Here is a 24,095-nt window from a genome sequence, read left to right on the forward strand (position 1 = left end):
TCTTTTGCTGTAATAAATTTTTTAAATTTAAACATTCACCGTACTTTATCATCACACCTCATACATGCTAGAGTCAAGTCAATGTCCATCATTTATATGTGTGTGTGTGTGTGTGTGTATATATATATGTCTTCCTAGGTAACATCGCTCATGGCCATAAACCTGCATTGAGTCACTTCTAATAATAACAATAATTTATGATGACTTTGGAGTAACTTTTCAAATTATTAGTTAGAGGTACTCATATTACTGATAAGGTTACTTGAGAGATACATAGAGAATTAGCTACGAGGTACTTGTATTTTTTTTCTATACAACAGTATAAACCGTGTCTATAGATAATTTATTTTTGTTCTTATTAATCACTATCCTTTTCCTTGACTAAAAATAATAAGAATATTTTAGGCTTAAAATGATACTTTTAAAATATAGTAAGTAAAATAATACCTTTATAATTCTTAAGCATGTTGCATCTGGCATCTCATAGTTTGTTGGCCATGTGCTTTATTTTTATGTTATTTGTTCATTTGCTTTTCAGGGTACATTTACTGATGAGAAGTCAAAAGCTTCCCACCACATTTATCCATATCCTTCCTCACAAGAGGATGGTAAGTTAGCTTTTGGTTGTGAACTGATAAACTCACATTTCACTGGATTTTAAGTTATATCAGCAGAGGTTTAAATAATATAACCAGCATTTTTAAAAAGAGACTATCAAGTATTAAATAAAATCCACAGATTGTTTAAGTTTATAGTTTTTCTTTTTTTGCTGAATTGGGCTAAGCAAACTAATTCTGTGATGTCCAACTTTTTAATCATTAGACTTTTATTTCTTAGTTGGTAATTACCATCTGGGTGTTAAGTCTAGGCATGCCTTATGTATTAACTTTTTAAGGTTTGCTATGTCTCTTGTGTTCTGAAAATTAAGAGACATTGCAAGAGAGCACATGTCTGGGGAATATGGCTTACAAGCTGACAAAAGTAGGCCCCTCCAAAATAATGTTAGTTTGGTGAATTTACAGTGGTTCAGATTCTGATCGTCAACACTGCTATCCTGACAGTTGACTTTGTCAGTAGCCGTAGTTCATTAGACACCTATGGAAACTGATTTGTCCTAAGCATTCTTTCAAAAGTTGGAAAGTTGGGAAACAAAATGTGAATTATTAATTAACCAAATTAATTAATTGAGATTAAGAACTCTCCTGTAGGGATCAAGTATTCTGGTAAGCACAACATATCCTTGTAAGACATCTGTGTAAGAAGTCAAATTATATCAGATTTGAGCTGCTAATTACCCCATGCTGAGTTTTTTTCCTGACCAGTGTGTTATGCTACAGGTCAGTAACCGGAAGATTACCAGACAGTTCCCATATGTTTGAAAATTAAGACATATATTGCCAAATAATCCATAGATCAAAAAATAAATTGCAATGGAAATGGAAAATCTTTGAGTCTTACTGATCATGCAATGAATAATAAAGTATAAGAACCTTAAATTTTGTAGGATGCAGCTAACACTTTATCCAGAGGGAAATTTGTATCTAAATGTGTATTATTAGGAAAGAAGAAAGACTGAAAAATCAGTGGTCCACACATCTTTCTCAAGAAATTAGAAAAATGATGTCAAATTAAAATTAAAGAAAGAAGGAAATAAATAATAGAGCAAAAATTAATGTACAAAATATACAGTATCAAAGTGCTCAGCTGTGTCAGAAACGGTTCTTAGAAAAGACTAATATAAGCCCATTAAAATTTTGCTGCAAATAGGAGAGAAAAAAGAAAACACATAATGTCAAGAATGGAAGGGGGCATTACTACAAATTCTACAGATACTAAAAATTATAAGCGATTAGGTTGGTTTGATTAATTGCTTGCTTGCGTGTTTGTTATCGAATGTAAGTCATGAAGTTTTATATACCTATTTTTTCTTCTAAAAGTTTTATAGTTTTAGCTGTTACATTTAAGTCTTTCCATCATTAGTTTTGATAGCTGAAAGTTTTATTTTATTTGTAACAGTCACAATTTTAGCTCTATGATTATTACGCTTTTAAAAAGTAAAAAACCTCACCCTGCCTTTCGTGTTTAGTGAGTTGGTTTTTTATTTTATCCTGTTAGGTAGTTGCAACTAGTTTCCACTAGATGGAGGTGGTGAATAGCTGTGTGTGTTAGAATAGTGATTCTGTTCCTGGCTAACTAATAAAGATTTCTCTAATAAAGCTGGTATAAATGTTCAGGTTGTGAGCTTTTTTGGGGGTAAAAACCCTGCTTTTTACAGATTTGAACTGCAATTTTTATATCTTAGGTACTTAGTGATTAATTCTTTATGTGAGTTTTTTCCTTTGTTTAATACAACTTCGTTTACTACATACTGATGCTTGTATTGCTATCGGTAGTTAATTGTTAGGAGATATCATTTAAATTTAATTTTTACTATATTGAAGGTTATCTTTTTAATATAAAACATGATCCTACATACTGTGTGATTGTCCTTAGAATAAATGGCTGTCAAGTAAATGTTGGCTCTGAGCGAAGCCTTGAGCTGGGCTCCTTACCTGTACTTGTTTCATGCAAGTGTACAGATGCTAAAATCGCCACAGCACATTAAAAACCAAGTTGTAAAACCCTTAAAAATGCAATGTATCTTTCGTGAGGATTAGTTACAAAATTTAAAGTAAAAGGTGCTATTTAATGGTGCTTAAAATTTCAAGTATGGCATGCTAGAAGGGGATATAAAATATGGAAAAGCATAGAGGTAATAAATTATGACATTTGAGGAAAAGCAAATGGCAAGGTTGGGCTTAATTAATGTCTCAGGATAGTGGGAGATAAGGGTAGGTAAGTGAGAAGATAACGCGTTCTGGTTTTAAGAGCTTTGTTTTTATTTGGTGAATGAAGGAAAAGGTAGACAGTATTGATCATTTTGGTGAAGAGAAATGTCCAACTGAGGCTGTATTAGGAGAATTTGCCTGGGAGCTGATTTCTGGGATATATGCTGTAAGTAGACTGGTCAGAAAGCAAGACCCATTGGAAGCTCTGGATTAAATTGCTGAGTGAGGGAACATTTACAATCCATTGGATGGGATAAATCCATACATCTGGAGAGCAAAGGAGATTAGTCAATCGACAAACCAGGATGGTCCATATCTTAAAAGTCGGGAAAATAAGGAAATGAAAGCATTTCAAAACGGAGGAGGTGGGCAGTGGAATTGTTCTACAAAGTAAGGCCTGAGACAGGGCATTTGGATTTGTCAGTTAGGAAATAATTGATAACCTTTGAGAATGAAATTTCAGTAACTTGCAAGTGAGGGGAAGTTGGGGAGTTGGTGGAAGAGCACCATTTTCTCAGAAAGTGTGGCAGGGGAAAGAAGATGGAGGACTCCACCCAGCGGGTGGCCTGGGTTTTGTCTTTCAGGTCATGGCTTTATAATGCATTTCTGGAAGAGCAGATGTAAATTGAAGCACCTAATAGGGTTGAGACCAGGAAGGGATGGAGAAATTGGTTTAAGAACATGGGTTGATTTACTCGTTTTATCAGAAAGACTATGTACTTCCTGAGAGATGAAAATAAATGAAGAAAATGAAAACAATCGAGATATTAATTAGAAGAGGAAAAGATACTAAATCTTATCCAAAATAAATCTTATTCATTCATCTAAAGTCCCTTAGGCTTTCCTATCTGTTCATCATTCTTTTTTCTTTTTGTTCATCTGACTTGATAATTTCAAATTACTAGTTTTTGAGTTTGTTGATTCTTTCTTCTGATTGTTCAAGTCTAATATTGAACCTCTCTATTGAATTTTTCAATTCAGTTATTATATTTTTCAGCTACTCTGGTTGTTTTTATGGTTTCTATCTCTGTGTTGATGTTCTCGTTCATGCATCATTTCTTTAATTTTGTTTGTTTAACTCTTCTCTTGTAGTGCATTGAACCTCTTTAAAATGATTATTTTGAATTTGTCGGGCAATTCTTAGATCTTTGTTTTTTTTAGGATTGGTTTTGAGATTCATTTCATTTCTTTGGGCCATTTTCCCTTTCTCTTTTTGTGTCTTGTTATTTTCTGCTGTTTTGTGCATTTGCAAAAATAGCCACCTCTTGGAGCATTCTTTACGTTCTGGCTTTGTACAAGGGAAGACTCACTCACTAGTCAGTTCAGCTTGAGATTCTAGGCATCCCTCAAATGTTTTCTGGGTATGCATCTTCTCTGGACTTGTGTGTGCAATTTCCCAGTCAGAGAGGTTTGCTGGTTTCTCTTTCAACAGCTTATAATCTGTTGCTTTCTCTAGTGACTCTCTGCTCTACTACAAGTTCTCCGTGGCTGCAGCAAGCCACTGGGCTCTTTCGATCTCTGCAGTATCCAGACTTCCAACGTATGTTGGTTCCCCATCAGCACTCTGAGTCAGTAGAGACAGAAACCATCCCTTGGGCTGCCCCCCCTCCCCCCCGAAGCCGGAACGTTGGATACACGTTCCACTCTTTTTCCCTACCAAGGGAGAAGTTGGGATCTGGGTGCTTTATCCCGATTGCACTGAGCTGAGCCAGCCTCTCTCTGCAGCACTGCTGGTTTGCTGGTGCTGCAGAAGCTGCTGAGCTCTTGTTCTCCATGGCTACCACGCATCCAAAATATGCCAGTTCCGTCAGTGCTTCGAGTCAGGTGAGCCAGACCAGTCCCTTCGCAGCCCCCTGAAAAGTTGGAACATTGGATGCACTTCTGCTCTTTTCAGCCCAAAGAGGAAGCTGTGAGCTGATCTCACTGAGCTCTGCAGGCTTGGGAGAAGTGCTATTGTGGTTGGTAAGAAATAGCTTTTCTTACTGTCTCAGTACAGCTGATCTTGACTTGGGGCTTGCCGGGGTGTGGGCCTTTCTGTTCTCTCTTGCTGACATCACTTCCTGAGCATTATTCCCTTTTGTTGCCAAGTAACATTCCATTATCTGGATACATGTACTACCTTTTGTTTAGCCGTTTGAAAGTTGATGGACATTCATTTATAAATAATGCTGTTATGATCATTTGTGTAAAAGTTATTGTTGGACATTCTTTCAATTCTCTTGTATTTTTATCTAGACAGTGGATTGCTGAGTTATATTGGCAACTCTGTGTTAAATATTTTGAGGTACTGCCACCCTGTTTCCCAAAGTGGCTGTACCATTTTATAAACCCATTAGCATTGTATGAAGATACCAATTTGTCTACATCCTTATTTGCAGTTTATCTGCTGTTCTTTAATGTGAACCCTCCTAGTGCGTGTCAGACAGTATATCCTTATGGTTAACGATTCCAAGTGTCTTGTCATGTGCTTTTTGGCTATTTGTATATCTTTTCTGGAGAAATACCTGTACAGATCCTTTTTCTGTTTTTCAGTTGGATTATTTGCCTTTTTATTGTTGAGTTGTAAGAGTTACTTCCATATTTTGATTTTGGGCTAATTTTTGCTCATAAAATTGTGGGGTTTTTATTGGTTCTCTGTAGCTTATGATCGTCTCTGGGAAGAGTATGAATTCACATCCCTAACCATTAGCTGTTTCTGCTATGAAAAATTTCAAGGGCACTCAGTGCCACAGTCTCTATCAAAGTCAGCTGTAGAAAGATGAATATCCTCTGTTCTTTCCCTCCTAAAGCTGCACAACCTTTGAAGGTAGATTCCGTATCCTAAAGACAGCTCTTAGTAGTTAGAGAGTCAGTATATCTTAAATCCAGAGTGAGTTCTGCAAAGCCCACTGGCCTCCTCTTCACTTTTTCCTTGGACATTTTGGGACATCAGGCCAAGGAACAGGGCCTGATTTCTTCCTTTTAACTTTTTTTCAAGAGAGTAAGGTGAGCACGTGGATGCTTAACAAAGAGCATAGGCGTGTGGACCTCATGGCTTCAGTCAGTGAAGGGGCCATTTCATGTTGAAACGGGCAGTGCAAAGCCAATTTTACTTAGCTTGATTTCACTTAGTTTTTCTGTTTTGCTGTTTCTTGGGTTTCAAAGAGTTTCATTAGCTCCCTTTTAGTACCTAGAAACAAGTTTTCTAAGCTAAATTTAGACTACCAAAGAAATATAACAAGTGCTAAAATGTAGATATAATTCAACTATGATGAAAAGTCAGTAAGAATAATATGATTATATAAATTTGCACCTATCTTTGTTAAGGCAACTTGAAATAAAAATATCTAATGTGATCATATTTGCTTACAGTCTTGTTGGGAGGGCTCAATTAACAGGAGGCCGTTAAAGAATACCAGAAATCGCATTATTGCTGAAAGCTGTGATGTAGCACTATAAAGCACTACAGGATACAGGAAAAAGTGGATCAAGAGGAAGAAGAGTATTTAGTAAAACTTTCAGGGAGTTGATGCATGACTTACACCTTGAAATATGTGTAGTGATTGCAAAGCCTCACAGAAAAGGGAGGAGAGGTTCTACAACAAAAATGAGGCGGTAAAGAATATAGTGACTGTGATTTGGGGCAACCTGGAGACACACAGGCAGGTGAGTGGGAGGGGAGGGTTGTACTGCACTGGACAGCTGGTTTGGTCAGGAGGGAGGGATAATAGGCCTAGACCTAGTAAATCTGAATACACGGCGGAAAAACTTCCCCTTAAAGTGTGGTAGATAACATTCAATTATGAGAAAACGTTTTTGGGGAGGACTTCTTAGCAAAGCAAAAACTTAGCAAACCAAAAATTAAGTCTAAATGATAGTTTATTCATTTATTTTGTCAGCTTGACTAAAGTTTTTTCTTTTTCCCTTTCAGAAGAATGGTTGAGACCTGTGATGAGAAAAGACAAGCAAGTGTTAGTGCATTGGGGGTTTTACCCAGACAGGTAATGTTGAGAGGTCCTGAGATCTGGCATAAAGGTCTTTGTCAGTGCAAGCCAGAGTTATGTATAAATAGTGTCACTTTATGAATGGTGACAACTTTGTTATTAATTTGTCATCGATCTCACTCTTTTGAGTCTTTTAGTGATTGTTTTCTTAAGGCATTCATGAAGTCACATGGCTTTATTTTTCTTAATAAACTGATATGTTTGCTGAATTTGCCAAAACAGTGCTTCAGTATGGGATTAGGCTGCTAATTTAGATTCGTTTCCTTCAAGAAATGAATTTTTCTCCCTCGTATTTTATGACTGGGTAGTTTTATTTGTTTTTCCAGAAGGTACTCATGCCATACTATTAAAGACAACATTTTAGGTTTAAAAATATTTTTCTTCTTGGCAGAAATTTATTCCCTAGTGGTAGTGCTATTTTTATATATCATGGCTCATGCTATATTTCAGTATCTAAATATGAGTAAAGAATATTATAAAGAAGAGGTTAATGAAAGTGGTGGTTCTCATTTAATATTTTGCCCACTTGGGGCACCTTAGGAATAAGAATACGCTTCCATACCCACAGGAGAGCTGTTTGGGCGTTCATTTCACTGTTGCCTTGTCAGGTGGCAATTTTCTGCATTGTGGGTTTTTCATGTCAGACCAGTGTTCTTTGACCTGTACCTACATCCACTTCTAGCCTTCCCATATTGCTGGAAGTAAATCCCAACTGTATCATTTCAATATGCCAATAATAAACATTTTAATATGTATTTCTAAAAGCTAAGGGGAAAAAATTAATAAAATTCCTTAATATCAAATATCTAGTCAGTGTTGTTGTATAAGCGATATATTTGATTAATTCTTATTTGTTAGACTTCATAAAGAAGATCTTGTGATTAGTTGATACATTTCTGAGGTATTTTTCAATTTATAGGTTCTCTCTCTGTCCTCCCACACCTACCCCATTGTATTATTTAAGAAACCAGGTTGTCTTGCAATTTACCACAGTGTGAATTTTTTTATGGCATCACTGGTATATTTGAACATGTTTCTCTGTTTTCTGTATTTCATTTAACTTGGTCATTGGATCTATGATCAGAATTTATTTCACTTTATGGAAGGAACGAGACTATTGCATCAGTGTGTGTGCATCTTGAGACATAGAATGTCTGGTGTGTGCGGTTTTTAAGTTAATCTATTTGAGTAACTATTTTATGTGTAAATATATTTTTTAAAGAAGGAGATATGTCTTTAGATATGTTCAAACTCCTAAGAGTATATATGCACAGTCTTTATACAGTTTGAGTTAATTAGAACCAAATCAAGTCAGCTTGCTAATCAACCTCTTCTGAACCATAATTGACGACTTTAAATGAACTAAGAATTTTTTTAGAATAACATTTAAATAAATGCTTTCTATGAAACATTTCTAATCTTGAGGCTTCGTGTAGTCCTTGACACTATTAAAACAAACCTTTCAATATTACGGGAACTAGTAAAGGAATTTAGTTTGCCCTTTGAAACTCTTAGGTGGAAACTCAAACTTATGATGATAAGCTATGTAAGTAAAGAGTTGAGATAAATTTTGTAACAACACATTATAAGACGTGGTAACCTGTTTGCTAACCTTTTCTTCACGTGTCAAATACGATGTTGTGACTAGCTCAGGTCCTGTCTTTTCAAGGGGTCTTGTTAGTTCACTTTCTTTATTAACTATAGTTTGTGCCCTCACTTATACCTGTAGAACGTTTTCTACTCAAGATTTTTAAAGAACAGGGTTACCAGTTTTTTCCTCCCATTGTAATCTTTAGCTGGCTTAGTTAATTGGCAGAGGAACTTTTTTCCTCCAGCTCATGTTTAAGTGTTCCTAGGAAACTTACTGGATGTTACTGATAGATAGGTAGAGCTGTGCTTATTCCAAAGGCTTTTGAACTGATTTCTGAGTTGTAGCTACAGGAAGCCAATGCTTGTTACCATACTTGTATTTCATTTAGATATCACTGTTGGCCAGTATAGTAGCACTGACAAAGTTTAAATTTTATGCTTATTTCAGAATCGTGGAGGCGTAGGAGGAATGATTTATTTATATCAGTGAGTTGGACCTCACCAACAAGATAACCTTTGAGCTAAGAGATGTAAAGATACGAGGGAGTGAGCTATATGGATATCTAGGAAGTGAGGAACATATATGTAAAGGGCATGAACTGGCCACTGCCTGGCAGGTGTAAAGATCGCCACTAAAGCCCATGTGGCTTAAATATATTATGAGTGAGGGGAGAGAAGTAGGAGATGGGGTCAGAGCGGCGCTCATAGGACTGAATCACCAGGCCTTGGCAAGCCGCTGTAAGGATTTTGACTTTCACCCTGAGTTGGGTGTGAGTCATTGGAAGGTTGTGAGCAGTGGAGTGATGTGGACTGACTTCGTTTTCAGAAGGATCACTTTGATTGCTGTATGAAAAATGAACTCTCAGGGGCTTTGGACAGGAGTGGAAGGGTGAGAAGTAGATAGATTCTGGGCATATTTTGAAGGTGGAGCTGGTACAGATTATTGGTGATTTGATTATAGAATGTGATTTGAGAGTGAAGTCAAGGATATCTCCATGGATTTTGGCCAGAACAATTGAACAGATAAAGTTGGCATTTACTGAGAATGGGGGTGATTGGCTAGAGCCCATTGCTGGGATCTGGAGGGCATTGTATGTTGACTTTTGAGTGTGTTAGTTTTGAAAGCGTTGTTTGACGTGTAAGAGGAGATGTGTGATTGGCAGTTGGATTCATGAGTCCAGAAATGAGAGAACAGATAGAAGGTTTTAAGTCGTCAGTATATACAGAGGGTGCTAAAAAAATGTATACACATTTTAAGAAAGGAAAACTGTATTAAAATTGTAATATGTAGTATATACAGTAGTACCTCGGTTTTCAAATGTCTCCATTGACGAACATTTTGGTTTACAAACGCCATAAACCCAGAAGTAAATGCTTCGGTTTTTGAACACGCCTCGGAAGTCGAACATGTCACGCGGCTTCCGCTGAATGTAAGATCCTAAGGCCTAGCTGTAGGCTGTTTTCGAATGTTTCAGAACTCGAATGGTCTTCTGGAATGGATTACGTTAAAAAATTGAGGTACCACTGTACTGATAACAAAAGATGAATACAAGTCACATTTGACTTGTGCAATTACAAGAGATGCTCAAAGTGGTTACCATCACCGTCCAGACACTTCTGATTATGGCCAATACTGCTTGAGCAATTTTGACCAAAGTGTCTACATGTATACATTTTTTTGGCAACCCTGTATTTGCAGCCATGGGACTGCATGAGATCATCAAGACAATGAATAGATAAGATGATTGTTCCAAAAACTGAAACCTGGGACCTCCCGGTGTTGATGAGGTTTGGGAGAAGAGGAGGCAGTGAAGACTGAAGAGAGGCTGATGACCAGAAGAAATACCAATCGATAGTACTGTCTTGGAGGCCAAGGAAGGGAAATGCTTTGAAGAGAGAGTGAGTGAGCGACTCGTGGAAATTCTGTGGACTGAGGCTTGACCTTAGGGGTTGCAATGTGTAGAGTGCTGCAGACCTCTACAGAAGTTTTCTTACCAGAGTGCCCGAGACAAAAGTGTATGGTAAATTGTTGTTACTGGATCTAGGTGTTTCTAAAATATATTGTTACCTTTTGAGAAAAGACTTTAGTGAATGAATTTAGTTCTAATTTATGTTTCCTATTTTCATGTCCTTTATAGCTATGACACTTGGATCCATATTAATGATGTTGATGCAGAAATTGAAGACCCACCAATTCCAGAAAAGCCATGGAAGGTGAGAGAGTCGTTTTAAAAAAGATTTATTCTTATGCAACAGCGCTTTTCAGCTATTCTCTACAGTGTTCTTTAAGAAGATGCAAAATGATGATCTTCCTTCTTGTCATATCCTTCCTATTAGATGTCCAAGGGCCGTGAAGCACCCATTATCTACGTCTTAGGTGAAAAGTCTGCAGGGATGTTTGAGGAGACCCCAAAGCCAAGTTAGACTGTGGTTTGAGATGGAGAGGTAGATGAGTGTGAACACCACTGATGGTGTCATTTAGGAAGCTAGAAGCAGTGCCTACATGGCTTTTATTACAGTACAGACTTATTTTACGAATCATTGCTATTACAGTGGTAAGAGGCCATGGAATCAACTTTTATTTTTCAAATTATAATGTGGAAATAATTTTGAAAGTTACAAGAATAATACAGAACAAAGTACTACTGTATGCTTTTCTTCCAGGTTCCCCTGTTGTTAATTGTTTCAGGAAATTAATTCTTAAAACAATAGTATTACCTGACACAGGGTCCATATTCCATTTTCACCATTTGTCTCAATGATATAGTAAGTTTCATACTCTTTTTTCCCCCTGCTCCAGGATCCAGTTTGGGATCGCACACTGCATTTAGTTGGCAGATCTCTTCAGTCTGCTTTAATCTGGATCTTTCAACCTTTGTTTTTCTTCTGTGACACTGGCATTTTTGAAATGTATAGGCCAGTTTTGTGTTTTTTTTTAGAATGTCTCTGAGTTTGAGTTTATGTGATACTTCCTCATTATTATATTCAAGCTGTGCAATTTTTGCTGCAATACTATACAAGTAACATTGGGTCCTTCTCTGTCCATCATATCAGGAGGCACATGTCCTTTTTTCCATTATGGCTGATAGTTTGATTGTGAAGATGCTAGCTGCCTGGTTTTCTTACTGTAACATTACTATTTTTCTCATTGAAGTTAAACATATTTTGTAGGAAAATACTTTGAAACTATATAAATATTCTTTTTTTTTTTTCATTAAATTGTATCCCAGAGTTTGGCTCATCTATTAGTAATTCCTGCCTGCCTGTATTAGTTATTACTGGCACTTTTCCAACTCTGTCCATCCCATCTGTACCTGTAATTGGCCTTTTGCAATGGGGGGTGAACTTTCTCTTTTCCTTTCATGTGTGTCTAGTATCAGTTTGCACTTGTGGAACCATCACGTCCCTACCATTCTTCATTTTGATGAATTCTGTGGACTTTGGCCATTGGGAACTCTAAGCTGCCTCCTGTGACCTTTTGACATTGTTTGATCCGTTTTTGTATACTTCCTACTTTCTGAGACAAAAAGATGTTCCAAACTCTTTTTTGTAATTTCTCTATCCCATCCCCATGATCAGCATTTCAACAGGGAGCTCTGATCCTTTCCATGAGCAGTGGTAACTAGACATTTTATTGACCGTTGTTTTGTAGTATAGTGAACTCTTCAATTGAATCAAAATATGAGACTTTAGATCTGGTTCAACCTATTTCTGTTGGTGTGACCTTGAGAAAGACTTAGGTTTGAGCTTTATATTCTATGAGGAAAATGGAATTAACAAAAATTACCCCTTTTACAAAAATTTTTTGTTTGGAATAATTTCAAACTCACAGAAAAGTTGCAGGAATAGGAATAAGAATAGTACGTGGCATACCTGTGTATCCTTTATCCAGATTTGCCTATTGTTAACATTTTATTCCCTTTTTGATTTATCATTTATACTCTGTGTGTTTATATATGTATATATTTTGTTCTGAACCATTTGAGATAATAATGCATACATATATCATGGGCTTTTACTCCTAAACATAAGTGTGTGTTTCCTTGGAGTAAGGAATTCTCATACATAAGCACAGTACAGTTATCAAATTTATTAAATTTAACATTGACAGAATACTGTCTATATTCCAGTTTTGCCACTTGACCCAGTAACATTTTTTATAGCATATTTTTTTCTTCAGTACAGAATCCTGTCTGATAGCAGCTATTGAATTCATATGTCATGTTTCTCTTAATTTCCTTCAACTTCTAGCATTACCTTTTTTACCTTTTGTGATGTTTTTGAATTTTAAAAGAATGTTTCTCATTTGGAATTTCTAACCTTGTGGTTAGTTAAGGTTATGCGTTGTAGTCAGAATGCTGCATAAGTGATGGCATGTCCTTCCCAGGGATCGTATTGGGAGGCATGCTGTGTCCACCTGCTCCTCACTGGTGTTCATCACCCTCTTAAGGTGTTCTTTGATCGCCCCACTGTATCACTACTTTTTTGCCCACTTGCAATTTACAAGAAATCTGTGAGAAATTCTTTTACACCATAGATATCCTACTTCACATCAGAACCCTTCTGTGGCCCAAATTTAGCATCCACTTAAAATTCTTGCCTGCACGGTTTCTTTGATGATTGCACAGTGATAATTTTCCATTCCAGCCCTCCCTCCACATTTGCCAGTTGACTTTCAGAGTTCTGTAAGCAAGAGCCCTCCTTTCCCTTCATTTACATATTATTCATGTATCTGTTATCAGTATAGATTTGTGGAGTTCTTATTTTTCAGTGGTCAGTCATTCATTACTGAGTTATTTTGGTGCTGAATTTGTTTCATATTTGGTCAGTAGGAGCCTCGTCAGGCTGGCTTGTGCATCCTCGTGACGAGCACTCATCGTTTTTGAACACCTCCTTTAGGACGTACCAGGATATTCCAGGCTCATCTTGTACCTTCCATTCCTCATACCTCCAGTCAGCTTGTTACTCTCAGCTCTCATTCCTTTTAGTAGGAAAAGGTATCAGAGACCAAGATCTGGGTATAGGTAAGCTCTCTGCTACTAAAGTGTCTTTCTATACTCTTTCTGGCCAGAGAAATATGAAATACAGCTATTACCGTGTTTCCCCAAAAATAAGACCTAGCTGGACCATCAGCTCTAATGTGTCTTTCGGAGCAAAATTAATATAAGACCCGGTCTTATTTTACTATAAGACTGGGTCATATAATGTAATATATAATATAGTTTAATATAGTATAGTATAATATAATATAGTATAATATAATATAGTATAATGTAATACCTGGTCTTATTTTACTATAAGACTGGGTATAATATCATATATCATGTATAATATAATACCGAGTCTTATATTAATTTCTGTTCCAAAAGACGCATTAGAGCTGATGGTCTGGTTGGTCTTATTTTCGGGGAAACACGGTATGCATATACAAACACAAATGTGCACATATACTCATGTACACAAATATGTGCATATACACATAATACACATTTTAGAAATTCTGATTCATCCCCACAGTGTTACTTTTTGCTCTCCACTATTCCGTATTTATATGTCTCTTTTAGAGTAAGAACCCTGACTCCCAACACCAACACATTTATTCAGCCTGTTAATACATTTGAATCAGATTCAGAATTGCATTGCCCATGCTACTACAATAAACAAAATCCTAAAAGAATGCAAGATGTGTTTGTGGTTTTCCCTGACCCCCTGCCCTGCCCGAGCCTGAGGGCATATTGGCAGATAGTGGGTTCAGGAGTTACTTGGATAAACTCTTTTTCTACTACCCCTCCCAACACCCCCGGCAGTGAGGTTGTCACTTACTTGAAGTACAGTTGGATTTATTTCTTTATGTTTGTTTTCAGTTTTAGTATTTCCTCTTTTCCCATTCAGGTTGATATAATTTTATGTTTTGAATATATAGAGTTTGAACATACTTCCCAATAATGTATATATTTCCTCATGTATTCCTTTTATCCCCTAATTCCATTCCTTGTAGAACAAACTTAACCGTTTTCTGGTTTACCCTTCCTGTGTTTCTTTTTGTCAAGATATGTAGGTGTTGGCATGTTTTTTTGTTTCCCTCTTGTGTCCTTTGCTATTTCCACTAATAGTCTTTCCTGGATATCTTCGGTGTTCATACCAGCACTGTGCTTTGTTATGCATATATACAATAGTTGCCTCAGTTGCTTATGCTTTGAAATTTAAGTAGTCTTGCATTATTTTGGAATGAGAGACAGAGAAAGCTGCAATAAATAACCTTGTGCCATAGGTATTTTCATATTGTTTTGAGGTGTATTGTCATGGTAAATTTTTAGAATTAGGGTTGCTTGGTTGGAAGTAAATGAAAATATGTAGTTAGATCTGTGCCTGTCCCATAGGACTTCGTCCCATTTTGCGTTGTAAGCAGTGAGGTTAGAGTGCCTCTTCCTCATAGCTTCACCAACAGTGTATTTTGTCAAGCTTTTAAATTTTTGCCAGTCCTGGTGTGTGAGAAGTGTTATTTGTTTAGTTTTAATTTGTATTTTTCTTTTTGTGAGTGAAGTTGAACATCTTTTTATTATATTTGAAAAGGTCGTTAAGTTTTTTGTGACCTGTCTTTTTTTTATGCCCTTTCCTCATTTCTCTGTAAGGTTTTTTCTTTTGTTCCTTCAAGATCTAAAAGTTCTTTAAATGGTGAGAATATTAGCCATTAACATGAGATGTATATTGCACATATTAGAAGTATTTTTACTTTAGTTATGGTATTTTTTTGCCATGCCAAAGTTTATTATTTTTATGCAGCCAGATTTCTCCTTTACCTTTTAATGCATCAAGATTTTAGGTAAAATAATAAAGCCTTTCCCTGCCTTAGGCTTTTGAGGAATTTGCCATTGTTTTTCTTTGGCACTTGTGTAGTTTCACTTTTTACATTTAGATCTCTAATCTATTGTGAGTTTATTTTTGTGTATAATAAAAGGAATAGATCTCATTGTGTCTTTTTCAAATGGCGGTCCAATTGTGTATCCATTTATTAAAAAGACCACCTTTGCGTAGTGATTTAAGATACCTACCTCCTTTACTTATAATTATACTAGGTTTCTGTATGTGGATGAGTGGTACATATTCTCCTAATATTGTGGATCTGATCTTTTCATTTTTAGTTCCTAAGTAGTCTGTCTTTCCCTCTTCAGTTTTTTTCCATTAAATATTCTAGGCTACTGCTATTCAGAACTAATCTCAAATAGAGTAGTTTCTCCTTCAGTAGGAATATTGTTCTGCCACATACACGCACAGAAACCTTATAGCTTATAAATTTAAAAATATCTATTTTGTCTTGATTTTTATAACATTCCTGTCATTAAAAGTATTATGTCATTTTAGAGTTAAAACCACAATACCTGTTCCTGCTGTTAACAGAAATCTGTTTAAACCCAGATTCTAAATTATTCATTAGGAAAATGTTAAATTTATTTCTAGCAAAGAAAGGTCAAGTTTTAAAAATTCATACTATGTAGACTTGAAAATTTTTTTTTAACCATTCCCTTGGTTTCTCCATATAAAGTTAGCCTCTGGATTACAAATAAATGCTGTGCCCTCTTAGAGGGTCAGTGTGAGAAATGTCTACTTGATGGACATTTCTGCAACTTTTACATCTACTATCCCCCATGATTCCTAGGTATAATTTACTGCAGTGGCAAGTGCTGGTAAGGAATGATGCAACTGATAGCATTTTTTGGGCTTTGTTTTAGAAAAATAGAATGGCTTTTAAAAGAAATACTATAGCTAATGTCCCATCAGCAATAAAAACAATCGTAAATACATTAGATTGGCAGTTTTCAAACTTTGTTGATCATGTATCTCCAAGAAAGCAAAATTTAAAACTACTCCCTTGTACATTCAGTTGACATACAACAATTTTCATTAGAAATTTAAATAGTTGCTGAATATTTGGAATCTATCATATTTAAATACTGTTTCTTAGTGGAGCCCATGAAATTTAAGTACCACTGAGATTTGTAGCCAGCATTCTCCATTTTAAAAATAAATGTATATGCTCTTGTTTAAAAGTCAAATATATTACATACTATATCTTCTTGAACCTGTATTTTTATTTTACTTAAAACAGAATGTTACCCTAATGTAATGCTTTTAAATACTTGGTTATCTTATCACTGAAACCCAGGGAAGAAGAGCTAACCCTGTAGAAAATTTGAACTGGAATTCTTTCTTTGATTTTCTGTATTTTATAAAACAATTCCCATTATTTTGTTGTTCTAAAGGAAATATTGCTGTGAGAAAGAGAGCCCTTTATTTTAAATTAGATAGTGAATATTAATATTTATAAAATATGGACAATAAAGATGGATCACAATAAAAACAAACACTTGTGTAGTTACCACTCTCAATAAACAAGAACATTACGATTAACTTTGAAGCATTCCAAGTGTTTGTCCCATGCCCTGCCCTGCCTGCTTAGAGATAATCATTATTCTAAGTGTTCTCCTTATCTTTTTATTTCCACTGTAATTTTACCACATATATGTATAACTGCACAAACCCACTTTTAGTTTTCATATTTCAAAAGCTTTTAATATTAGTAGAATCAATATTCTATTCTATTTTGTGACTTTCCTTTTTGTTCAGCCTTGTATTGTTGAGGTTTTATCCATAGTATATGGTAGTGGAAGTAATCTTTTGTATGAATATGTCATGTCCATTGTCATTTGGGTGGGTGTGTGGTAGTTTCTGCTTCCAGGTATTATGAACGGTGCCACTGTGAACTTTCTTGAACATAACCTCTTGTTATTTTATTTACATTCAGAATGGAATCCTGGGTCATAGGGAATATAAACACTCACCTTTTCTAAACACTGCCATATTGTTTCCAAATAGTTGTAAAAATTTATTTAGCCAGGAATGTGTAAGTTTTCTGGATACTCCCTATTCTGGCCAATCCTTGGTATTTTCTGACTTTGTATAATAATATTTGCCTGTCTAGTGTATGTAAAGTATTTCATTGTGGTTTTAACTTGCATTTATTTTATTACTAAGTAATTTTATCATCTTTTCATGACTTCTGTGGCCATTGGTGTTTCCTCTTCTATGAAGTACTTGTCCCATCTTTTGTTCTTATTTCCATTGCATTGTATTTTTCTTTTTTTATTCATAGGTACTCTTTAGATATTCTGTATACTGATCATCATGAATTATATGTGTTAGAAATATGGTTTCCTAGTAGGTTGCCTTTTGTTTTTCAGTCCTGAGATCATCTTGATATTCGCCTACATTGTTTCATAAAGTTCCTTAGTTTTGCTTTTCATATATGGGTTGTTAATCCACCTGGAATTAATTCTTTAAATGTTATGGAAGAAAGTTTTTTCCCCATGTGGTGCTGGATCAACTGCCTTGAAGAAGGAAAAATGTTGAAGTGGGATTCTTCTCTCAACTGATCAGTGTCATTTCTGTCAAAAACAATTTTTTTTATACATGTACAGATTTGTTTTCTATATGTAGAGACTGTTAGGTTTTACCAATTTGTCTGTACTTGAATAGTCTCACTTTTTTTTTCAGTGTTCTCTTGGGTCTTGGATCTTTGCATTTTTGCATAAATTTTAGAATCAATTTGTTGAGGTCTATGAGAAACAATTACACTTGTTGGGATTTTGTTTGGAATTAAATTGAATCTGTAGAACAATTTAGAGAAAACTTGCATTTTTACAGTATTAACTCTCTCAATCTGTGGATGCGATTTGTCTCCCAACTTCCTTATTTTATATCTTTCAGTAAAGTTACATAATTTTTTTCATACTTCATTGATCATCTTAAGAATGATCGTATAGTAATTAAGATATGTTTTTGGAGAAATTTTTCTCCCTTAAATTTCACATGTGGAGTGTCAGTTGGATAAAACTAATTTTACTTTTTTGTAAGAGTGGCAAGTTACAGCCCATTATGTCAAATCATAGCCACCTGTTTTTGTATATAAAATTTTATTGGGTTACTGTCACCCCATTTCATTATGTATTGTCTATGGCTGCTTTCGCACTATAGCAGCAGAGTTGAGCAGTTGGGACAGAGACCATATGGTTTGCACACCTAAAATATTTATATGACCCCTAAGAAAAAGTGTATTAACCCCTGCTGTACATATTGCCCCATAACCTTCAGTGATTTAAAAAACAAATGAAAAATAATTTAAAAATCTGCCTTTAAAGAAGTAATCTGAGGACTTATATCCAAACCAATCTCTTACTGGTTTAATAAGAGGTTCTTCAGTTTATTATTGAAAGCTTGACAACATGTGAAATATGTTCTGTAATGTCAGAACTACCTAGCTCCCACGACGGCCTAACAGTTTCAAACAGATACATCTTTGTATATAGTCAAATGAGGTGTGTTCCACATCTGTCTAGTCAAACAGAGTAAGTTGTTCCTTGGGGAAAAAGTGTTAATTAAAGGAATGAAGTATTATATATGACTCATGAGCCATACGACATTGTAAATTACTACCAAAGGATTTTTAGGAACATATTTTCCTGAAGATCATAGGGTCAGAAATTTAGGAATGGGATTGATAGCAGAATTTACCATGGTAACATTTTTATTGGTAAGGAAACTGGACTCTAGAAGTTAGTAGGTAAATTTGCCCAGTGCCACATAACCTATTATGTTATTCTGATCCCATGGTTGTTTAAGAGCTTAGGCAGAATTCAGTGCAAACCAAGCGTTGCCTCTAGTTAGGTATGTAACTGGGCAACTTACTGACACTCTGTGCTCGTTTGTTGATTTGGGCAAGTAGAGAGATGAACACTTGCATTGCTTTGTCGTGTTTAGGAGAATTAAATGAGATCAGACACATAAGTAGTCAGCAGAGTGCCTGGCACACAAACTCTTGTTAGCTGTCCTAACATACTTTCTCAAAAGATTTCCAGTAAGTTTTCCTGGATAGTAAAGAATGTACAACGTGAATATTCAGCTCTACTTTTACAATACGTACTCACATTTATTTTTTTTTTAATTTTATTGGGGAATATTGGTGAACAGTGTGTTTCTCCAGGGCCCATCAGCTCCGAGTCCAGTTGCCTTTTTCAGTCTTTAGTTGCAGGGGGCACAGCCCACCATCCCATGTGGGAATTGAACCAGCAACTTTGTTGTTGAGAGCTCGTGCTCCAACCAACTGAGCCATCCTGCCACCCTTCCAGAAGCTCAATGGCAGCTCGTTGTCTTCAATCTAATTCTGGAAGGCGCAGCTCACAGGCTCATGTGGGAATCCAATCAGCAACCCTGTCGTTCAGAGCTCATGCTCTAACTAACTGAGCCATCCAGCCGTCCCTGTACACACTTTTAACTCTCTGGTAAACACGAGTCTGTTTTCAAATACCATGACATATTTTATGCAACGTTACTGATACCCTGGTCTTTAACACAGTCATAATACCTTTCAATAGATATTCTTTGTCCAATTAGCTTAAGGTTTCTCATGTCCTCTGTTTATACCCTTCCCATAATTTGTACATACAGGAGTGTTTTTCAGTTTACATTATTTAATGTCTTATTTTCTCATTGGTAGGGTATTAATTTTGTGTTTGTGTGTGTTACTGCGTAACTATAGTTGTAGGGAGAGCAGAGGCATGTAATCAAATGGATTTCATTCTTAAATCAGTATATGATAGAGGCATTATCCTGAACAACCAACTTTGTAATCCCCTCCCCTTTTTTAATTTAGAAAAAGGGCAATGGGAGCTTAGATTGAAAAAATGTTTTCTTTAGAAAATCCATGCTGTCTTCTAGTGATTGTCATGTTGTATTTTCTTTTTACTTCTAGGAAGCCTTCATAGGTGTAGTTGCTGCTCTCTTTGCTCTCATGATAATATTTTAATGGTTCTTAACCAGGCATGTTAATTGCGATACACCCATACACACACATACACCCATAACTTGAGATGTGCCCACAGTCCCACACAGGTAGGAATTGTCTAGTTCCAATACCAGTTGATCCCCTTCAGAAAAAGTATTGGATAAAAAGGAATATTATACAGGCTAGTCCTGTGGTTTAAATATTTACCTATGTCTATATCTGTACAACATCCAGAGGACATTTTATTTTATTAATTCTTACTCAGAAATATTAATAGAAAAGCAAGAGAGGTGGCCGTGCAAAGGACGGGGAAGAACCGTGAATCTGACTCTCACCTCTCTGCCGCAGCCCCAGCCTTGGCTGTCCCTGAAAGGTCTCCGTGGAGCACCGTGTGTACTTGACGGGGCTTAGTGATCGGTCTCTGTAAATGTCCTCTTGTCAATGCTTTGAGTATCGTTGAGTGCGTAAACCTAGAGAGACAAGACAGCCTTTGCGCCTAAAGCAATAACTGTGTTTGGCCCTTTGCTCTTGAATGTTTTTATCAGTGATTTTTATGAAGGTAAAGATGCCATGATTAGTGAAAGAGGCCAGACAAGGACAGATAGCGCATGGCATCACTTACACGTGGAACCTAAGAAAAATGAAGAAAAACTGCTGGAAACAATAGAAAAGTGGTTGGCAAGGAGCTGGGGGAAAATAGGTTGGTAAAAGGTACCAGCTATAAAATGAATAAGGTCTGAGACGCCAATGTAAATCATTAGTGACTGTAGTTGATAACACTGTACTTAACTGTATAATTGAGATTTGCTAAGGGTAGAACTTAAATGTTCTCTTACACATGAGAAAATAAATACCTGAAGTGAAGGATGTGTTAATTAACTAGCTGGGGGAATCCTTTCACAATGTATACTGATATCAAATTACCAGTGTATACCTTTTATGTCTTAATGTTTTATTTGTCAGTTATACTTCAGTAAAGCTGTAATTAAAAAAAAGGTGGCATAATTGTCAAATAAGGGTCTTAGTTATCAAAACCTCAGTCTACACAAAACCAGTTATCCTTTCTTAACCTGTTTATTCAGTAAAAGACATGGAATAAAAATTACTCATGTCATTGTTCGTTCTATGTTCTTTATTTGTTTTATGCAATTGAGGATTTGAGAATAGTAAATCAGCTTCTTTTCTTTTACATATTTCCGAAGCTTCTTTCCTTTTCAATCCTTTTCAATGCTTTCAAGTGATTTTATTATTTATGTAGATATTCTTGCTTTGATGTGGTTGTAGGTTCACGCAAAATGGATTTTGGACACTGATGTTTTCAATGAGTGGATGAATGAAGAGGATTATGAAGTGGATGAGAACAGGAAGCCTGTGAGTGTTCGTCAGCGAATTCCAACAAAGAATGAAGAGGTATTTGGTTTGGCACCATTTCTCTCCACTAGGCGTTTCTTCTTTCTTGGCCTGAAAGGTCTTAGATATTCATTGATAAACTGTCCCATACACACCATGGTGCATGAGCCATCAGGTTAAGTGTACGTGAAAGTTACTAAGCGGCTGTAACGGCCATCTCAGGACCTGCCATCCCCAGAAGAGGGCATGAAAAATCTCAGGGTCACAGATTTAAAGTGGCCCATACTGTATGACAGTCTATTTTGTTCAACAAAATCAGCTATAGCGATTTTGTTCTCTAGATCATGAGTTTTAATTTTGTATGCCAAATATTTTCATGGGATAATTTAACTCGGTTTTACAAGAGAAAACTTCTTTAGTTTTAACATTTTTAACAGCTTTGTTAATACACATACAATAGATAGTACAAAGTATAAGCTTAAGGATCTCAAAGTTATAGTTCAGTCCTTTTTTGAAATGGGAAGACTTTGCTATTTAAAACTCTAATCCTTTAAGAAGCCCAACCACTTGAATATTTATCTATGGTTCTTTACAAGTTACAACTTGTGAGGTATGTGTGTCCCTAGAGGAAGACCTGAAACTGAGAAGAAGGCTTAGATGTGTTTGTGTTGGGCTTGTGACAACTTTAGATAGAGACCTATGATTCTAAAGTCCTTTTCAATGGGGAAATTTGAATGTTGGTGTTTTGTTTTCCATTTTAGTTTTTTTTTTTTTTAAATCTTGGAGACAGATATACTTTAACCATTAACTTAGAAAGTAATTATTTTCGTATCTATTTTCAGCCCTGTGACTTTCTTCCTAAAACTTATTTGTCACACTATATATATTCTTTATTTTTAAGAAAAACTTTGGAGACTGGGTCTTTTTTGTATCCTTTCATTTTTAGTTTGTCCCTCTTAGCTTTGGAATTTAGTTTAAAAATTTTTTGTTTTACCCTATCTCATATGTTTATATATTTGTTTTCCCTTGATGTATTTCAGATTAAGTCTATTGTGTCATTAGGAATATTCCAATTTCTGTATCACATTATTAAACTGCCCTGTTCCTGTTCACCCCTATTCGGATTTAGATGGTTTGTTTTTTTGTTCACTTATATTTAGGGAGATTATATAAAAATTGATTTAATATCCCTTAAAAATTTTAACTTCAGGCTTACTATACTAATCAAATGTATGTGTAGTTTAGATTTTCTTTAAAACTTTTCTTAGAGCTTGTAAGATGCAACATGTTCCCCCATTTGATGCTATAGAGATGCTGAAATGAAACAAGTAGTTGTAAGAGGTATGAGCATGCCAGAGAAAATCAATGTTCAATCGATATTTTAATCTTTGATTATTTTTTTTGCACCTCTGACGCAATACGTTGGATCAGTTTAGGTTTTTCCTAGGTTTGTTTGGTTAAATTGGCATTTACTACCTACAGGTTGACTTTTTGTACATTGATACGTATCCTGCAACTCAGCTAAACACATTGGTTAGCTCTGGTAATTGTTTTGTGGATTCCTTAGGGCTATTTAATGTCATCTGCTAGTAGGGATAGTTTTACTTCAATGGATTGACTTTTATTTCGTAAATTGTAATCTTAACATTTTTGTGTCATAAAGTTATCTCATTACTTTTACTGATGAATCAGGAGTAGTGTCTGGTACATTTTCACAAACTCATTCAGCCTTTCTTTGTATTTGTTTAATTTAATAGCATATGTTTCATATTTTTCCTGTAGTTACTAAAAAGGCTTTTGCCACCTGAAGCACAGAATGTGAACAGGAGCAGTTTTTAGTTGTGTGGGGTTTGGGCATGTCTGTATTGTAGCATAGTTTGAGTACATGTGGGATAGTACTGCCATTTCCATTGGTGATGCATCGCCTAAAAGGTCAGGGGAAGCGTTTTGACTGCTGGTGGCCCAGGATGCGTAATGAGGTGTCTTTCATTTGCTCTGAGCTTGTTGGTTTGTTACTGCCTTTGTGAAAACTCACCTTTGACGAGTATTTGTAGAAAATAAGGAGTCAGCAAAGCTGGCTGATATTTATTTCCTTTTACTTCTTCCTAGCCAGTCAGAAGTCCAGAGAGAAGAGATAGAAAAGCATCATCTAATGCTCGAAAGAGGAAACATTCACCTTCCCCTCCACCTCCCACAGCCACAGAGTCACGGAAGAAGAGTGGAAAGAAAGGGTAAGAACTGCAGCGTGGATTCAAAGGGCATTAAAACAAACTCCAAAGGACTTCCTAGAGTTTTACTTTTACAGTAGAAGTTTTGCTGAAAGGAAGTCTTACTTTGACTCGATTGCAAGTCTTCTCTGATAGTTTATTTTTGCTATGGGTGGGTGTCTGACTGGCATCTCATGTCCTTATTTCTTGAATTTCTGATCTGAATCATGACGTTCAGAGATTTCAGAGTTACCTGAGATCCTCGTGAAGAAGCTTGAAATCAGATGTGCCACTCCTC

The 24,095-nt window shown here is 35.9% G+C and overlaps 1 protein-coding gene across 2 annotated transcripts in view; it reads left to right on the forward strand.

Annotated features, from left to right (window-relative positions):
- SMARCC1 (SWI/SNF related BAF chromatin remodeling complex subunit C1) overlaps window positions 1-24,095 on the forward strand; it is a 137,324-nt gene that overhangs the window by 31,218 nt on the left and 82,011 nt on the right. For both annotated transcript variants that reach the window (XM_019723988.3, XM_019723987.3), the window contains exons 6-10: window positions 539-608; window positions 6,739-6,808; window positions 10,540-10,615; window positions 21,525-21,650; window positions 23,700-23,821. In XM_019723988.3, coding sequence (XP_019579547.2) covers window positions 539-608; window positions 6,739-6,808; window positions 10,540-10,615; window positions 21,525-21,650; window positions 23,700-23,821 — 464 coding nt within the window. The remainder of the gene's footprint in view (window positions 1-538; window positions 609-6,738; window positions 6,809-10,539; window positions 10,616-21,524; window positions 21,651-23,699; window positions 23,822-24,095) is intronic.

Source organism: Rhinolophus sinicus, chromosome 5 (genome assembly GCF_057876585.1).
Source record: "Rhinolophus sinicus isolate RSI-liver-muscle chromosome 5, RSI-T2T, whole genome shotgun sequence".
NCBI lineage: Eukaryota > Metazoa > Chordata > Mammalia > Chiroptera > Rhinolophidae > Rhinolophus > Rhinolophus sinicus.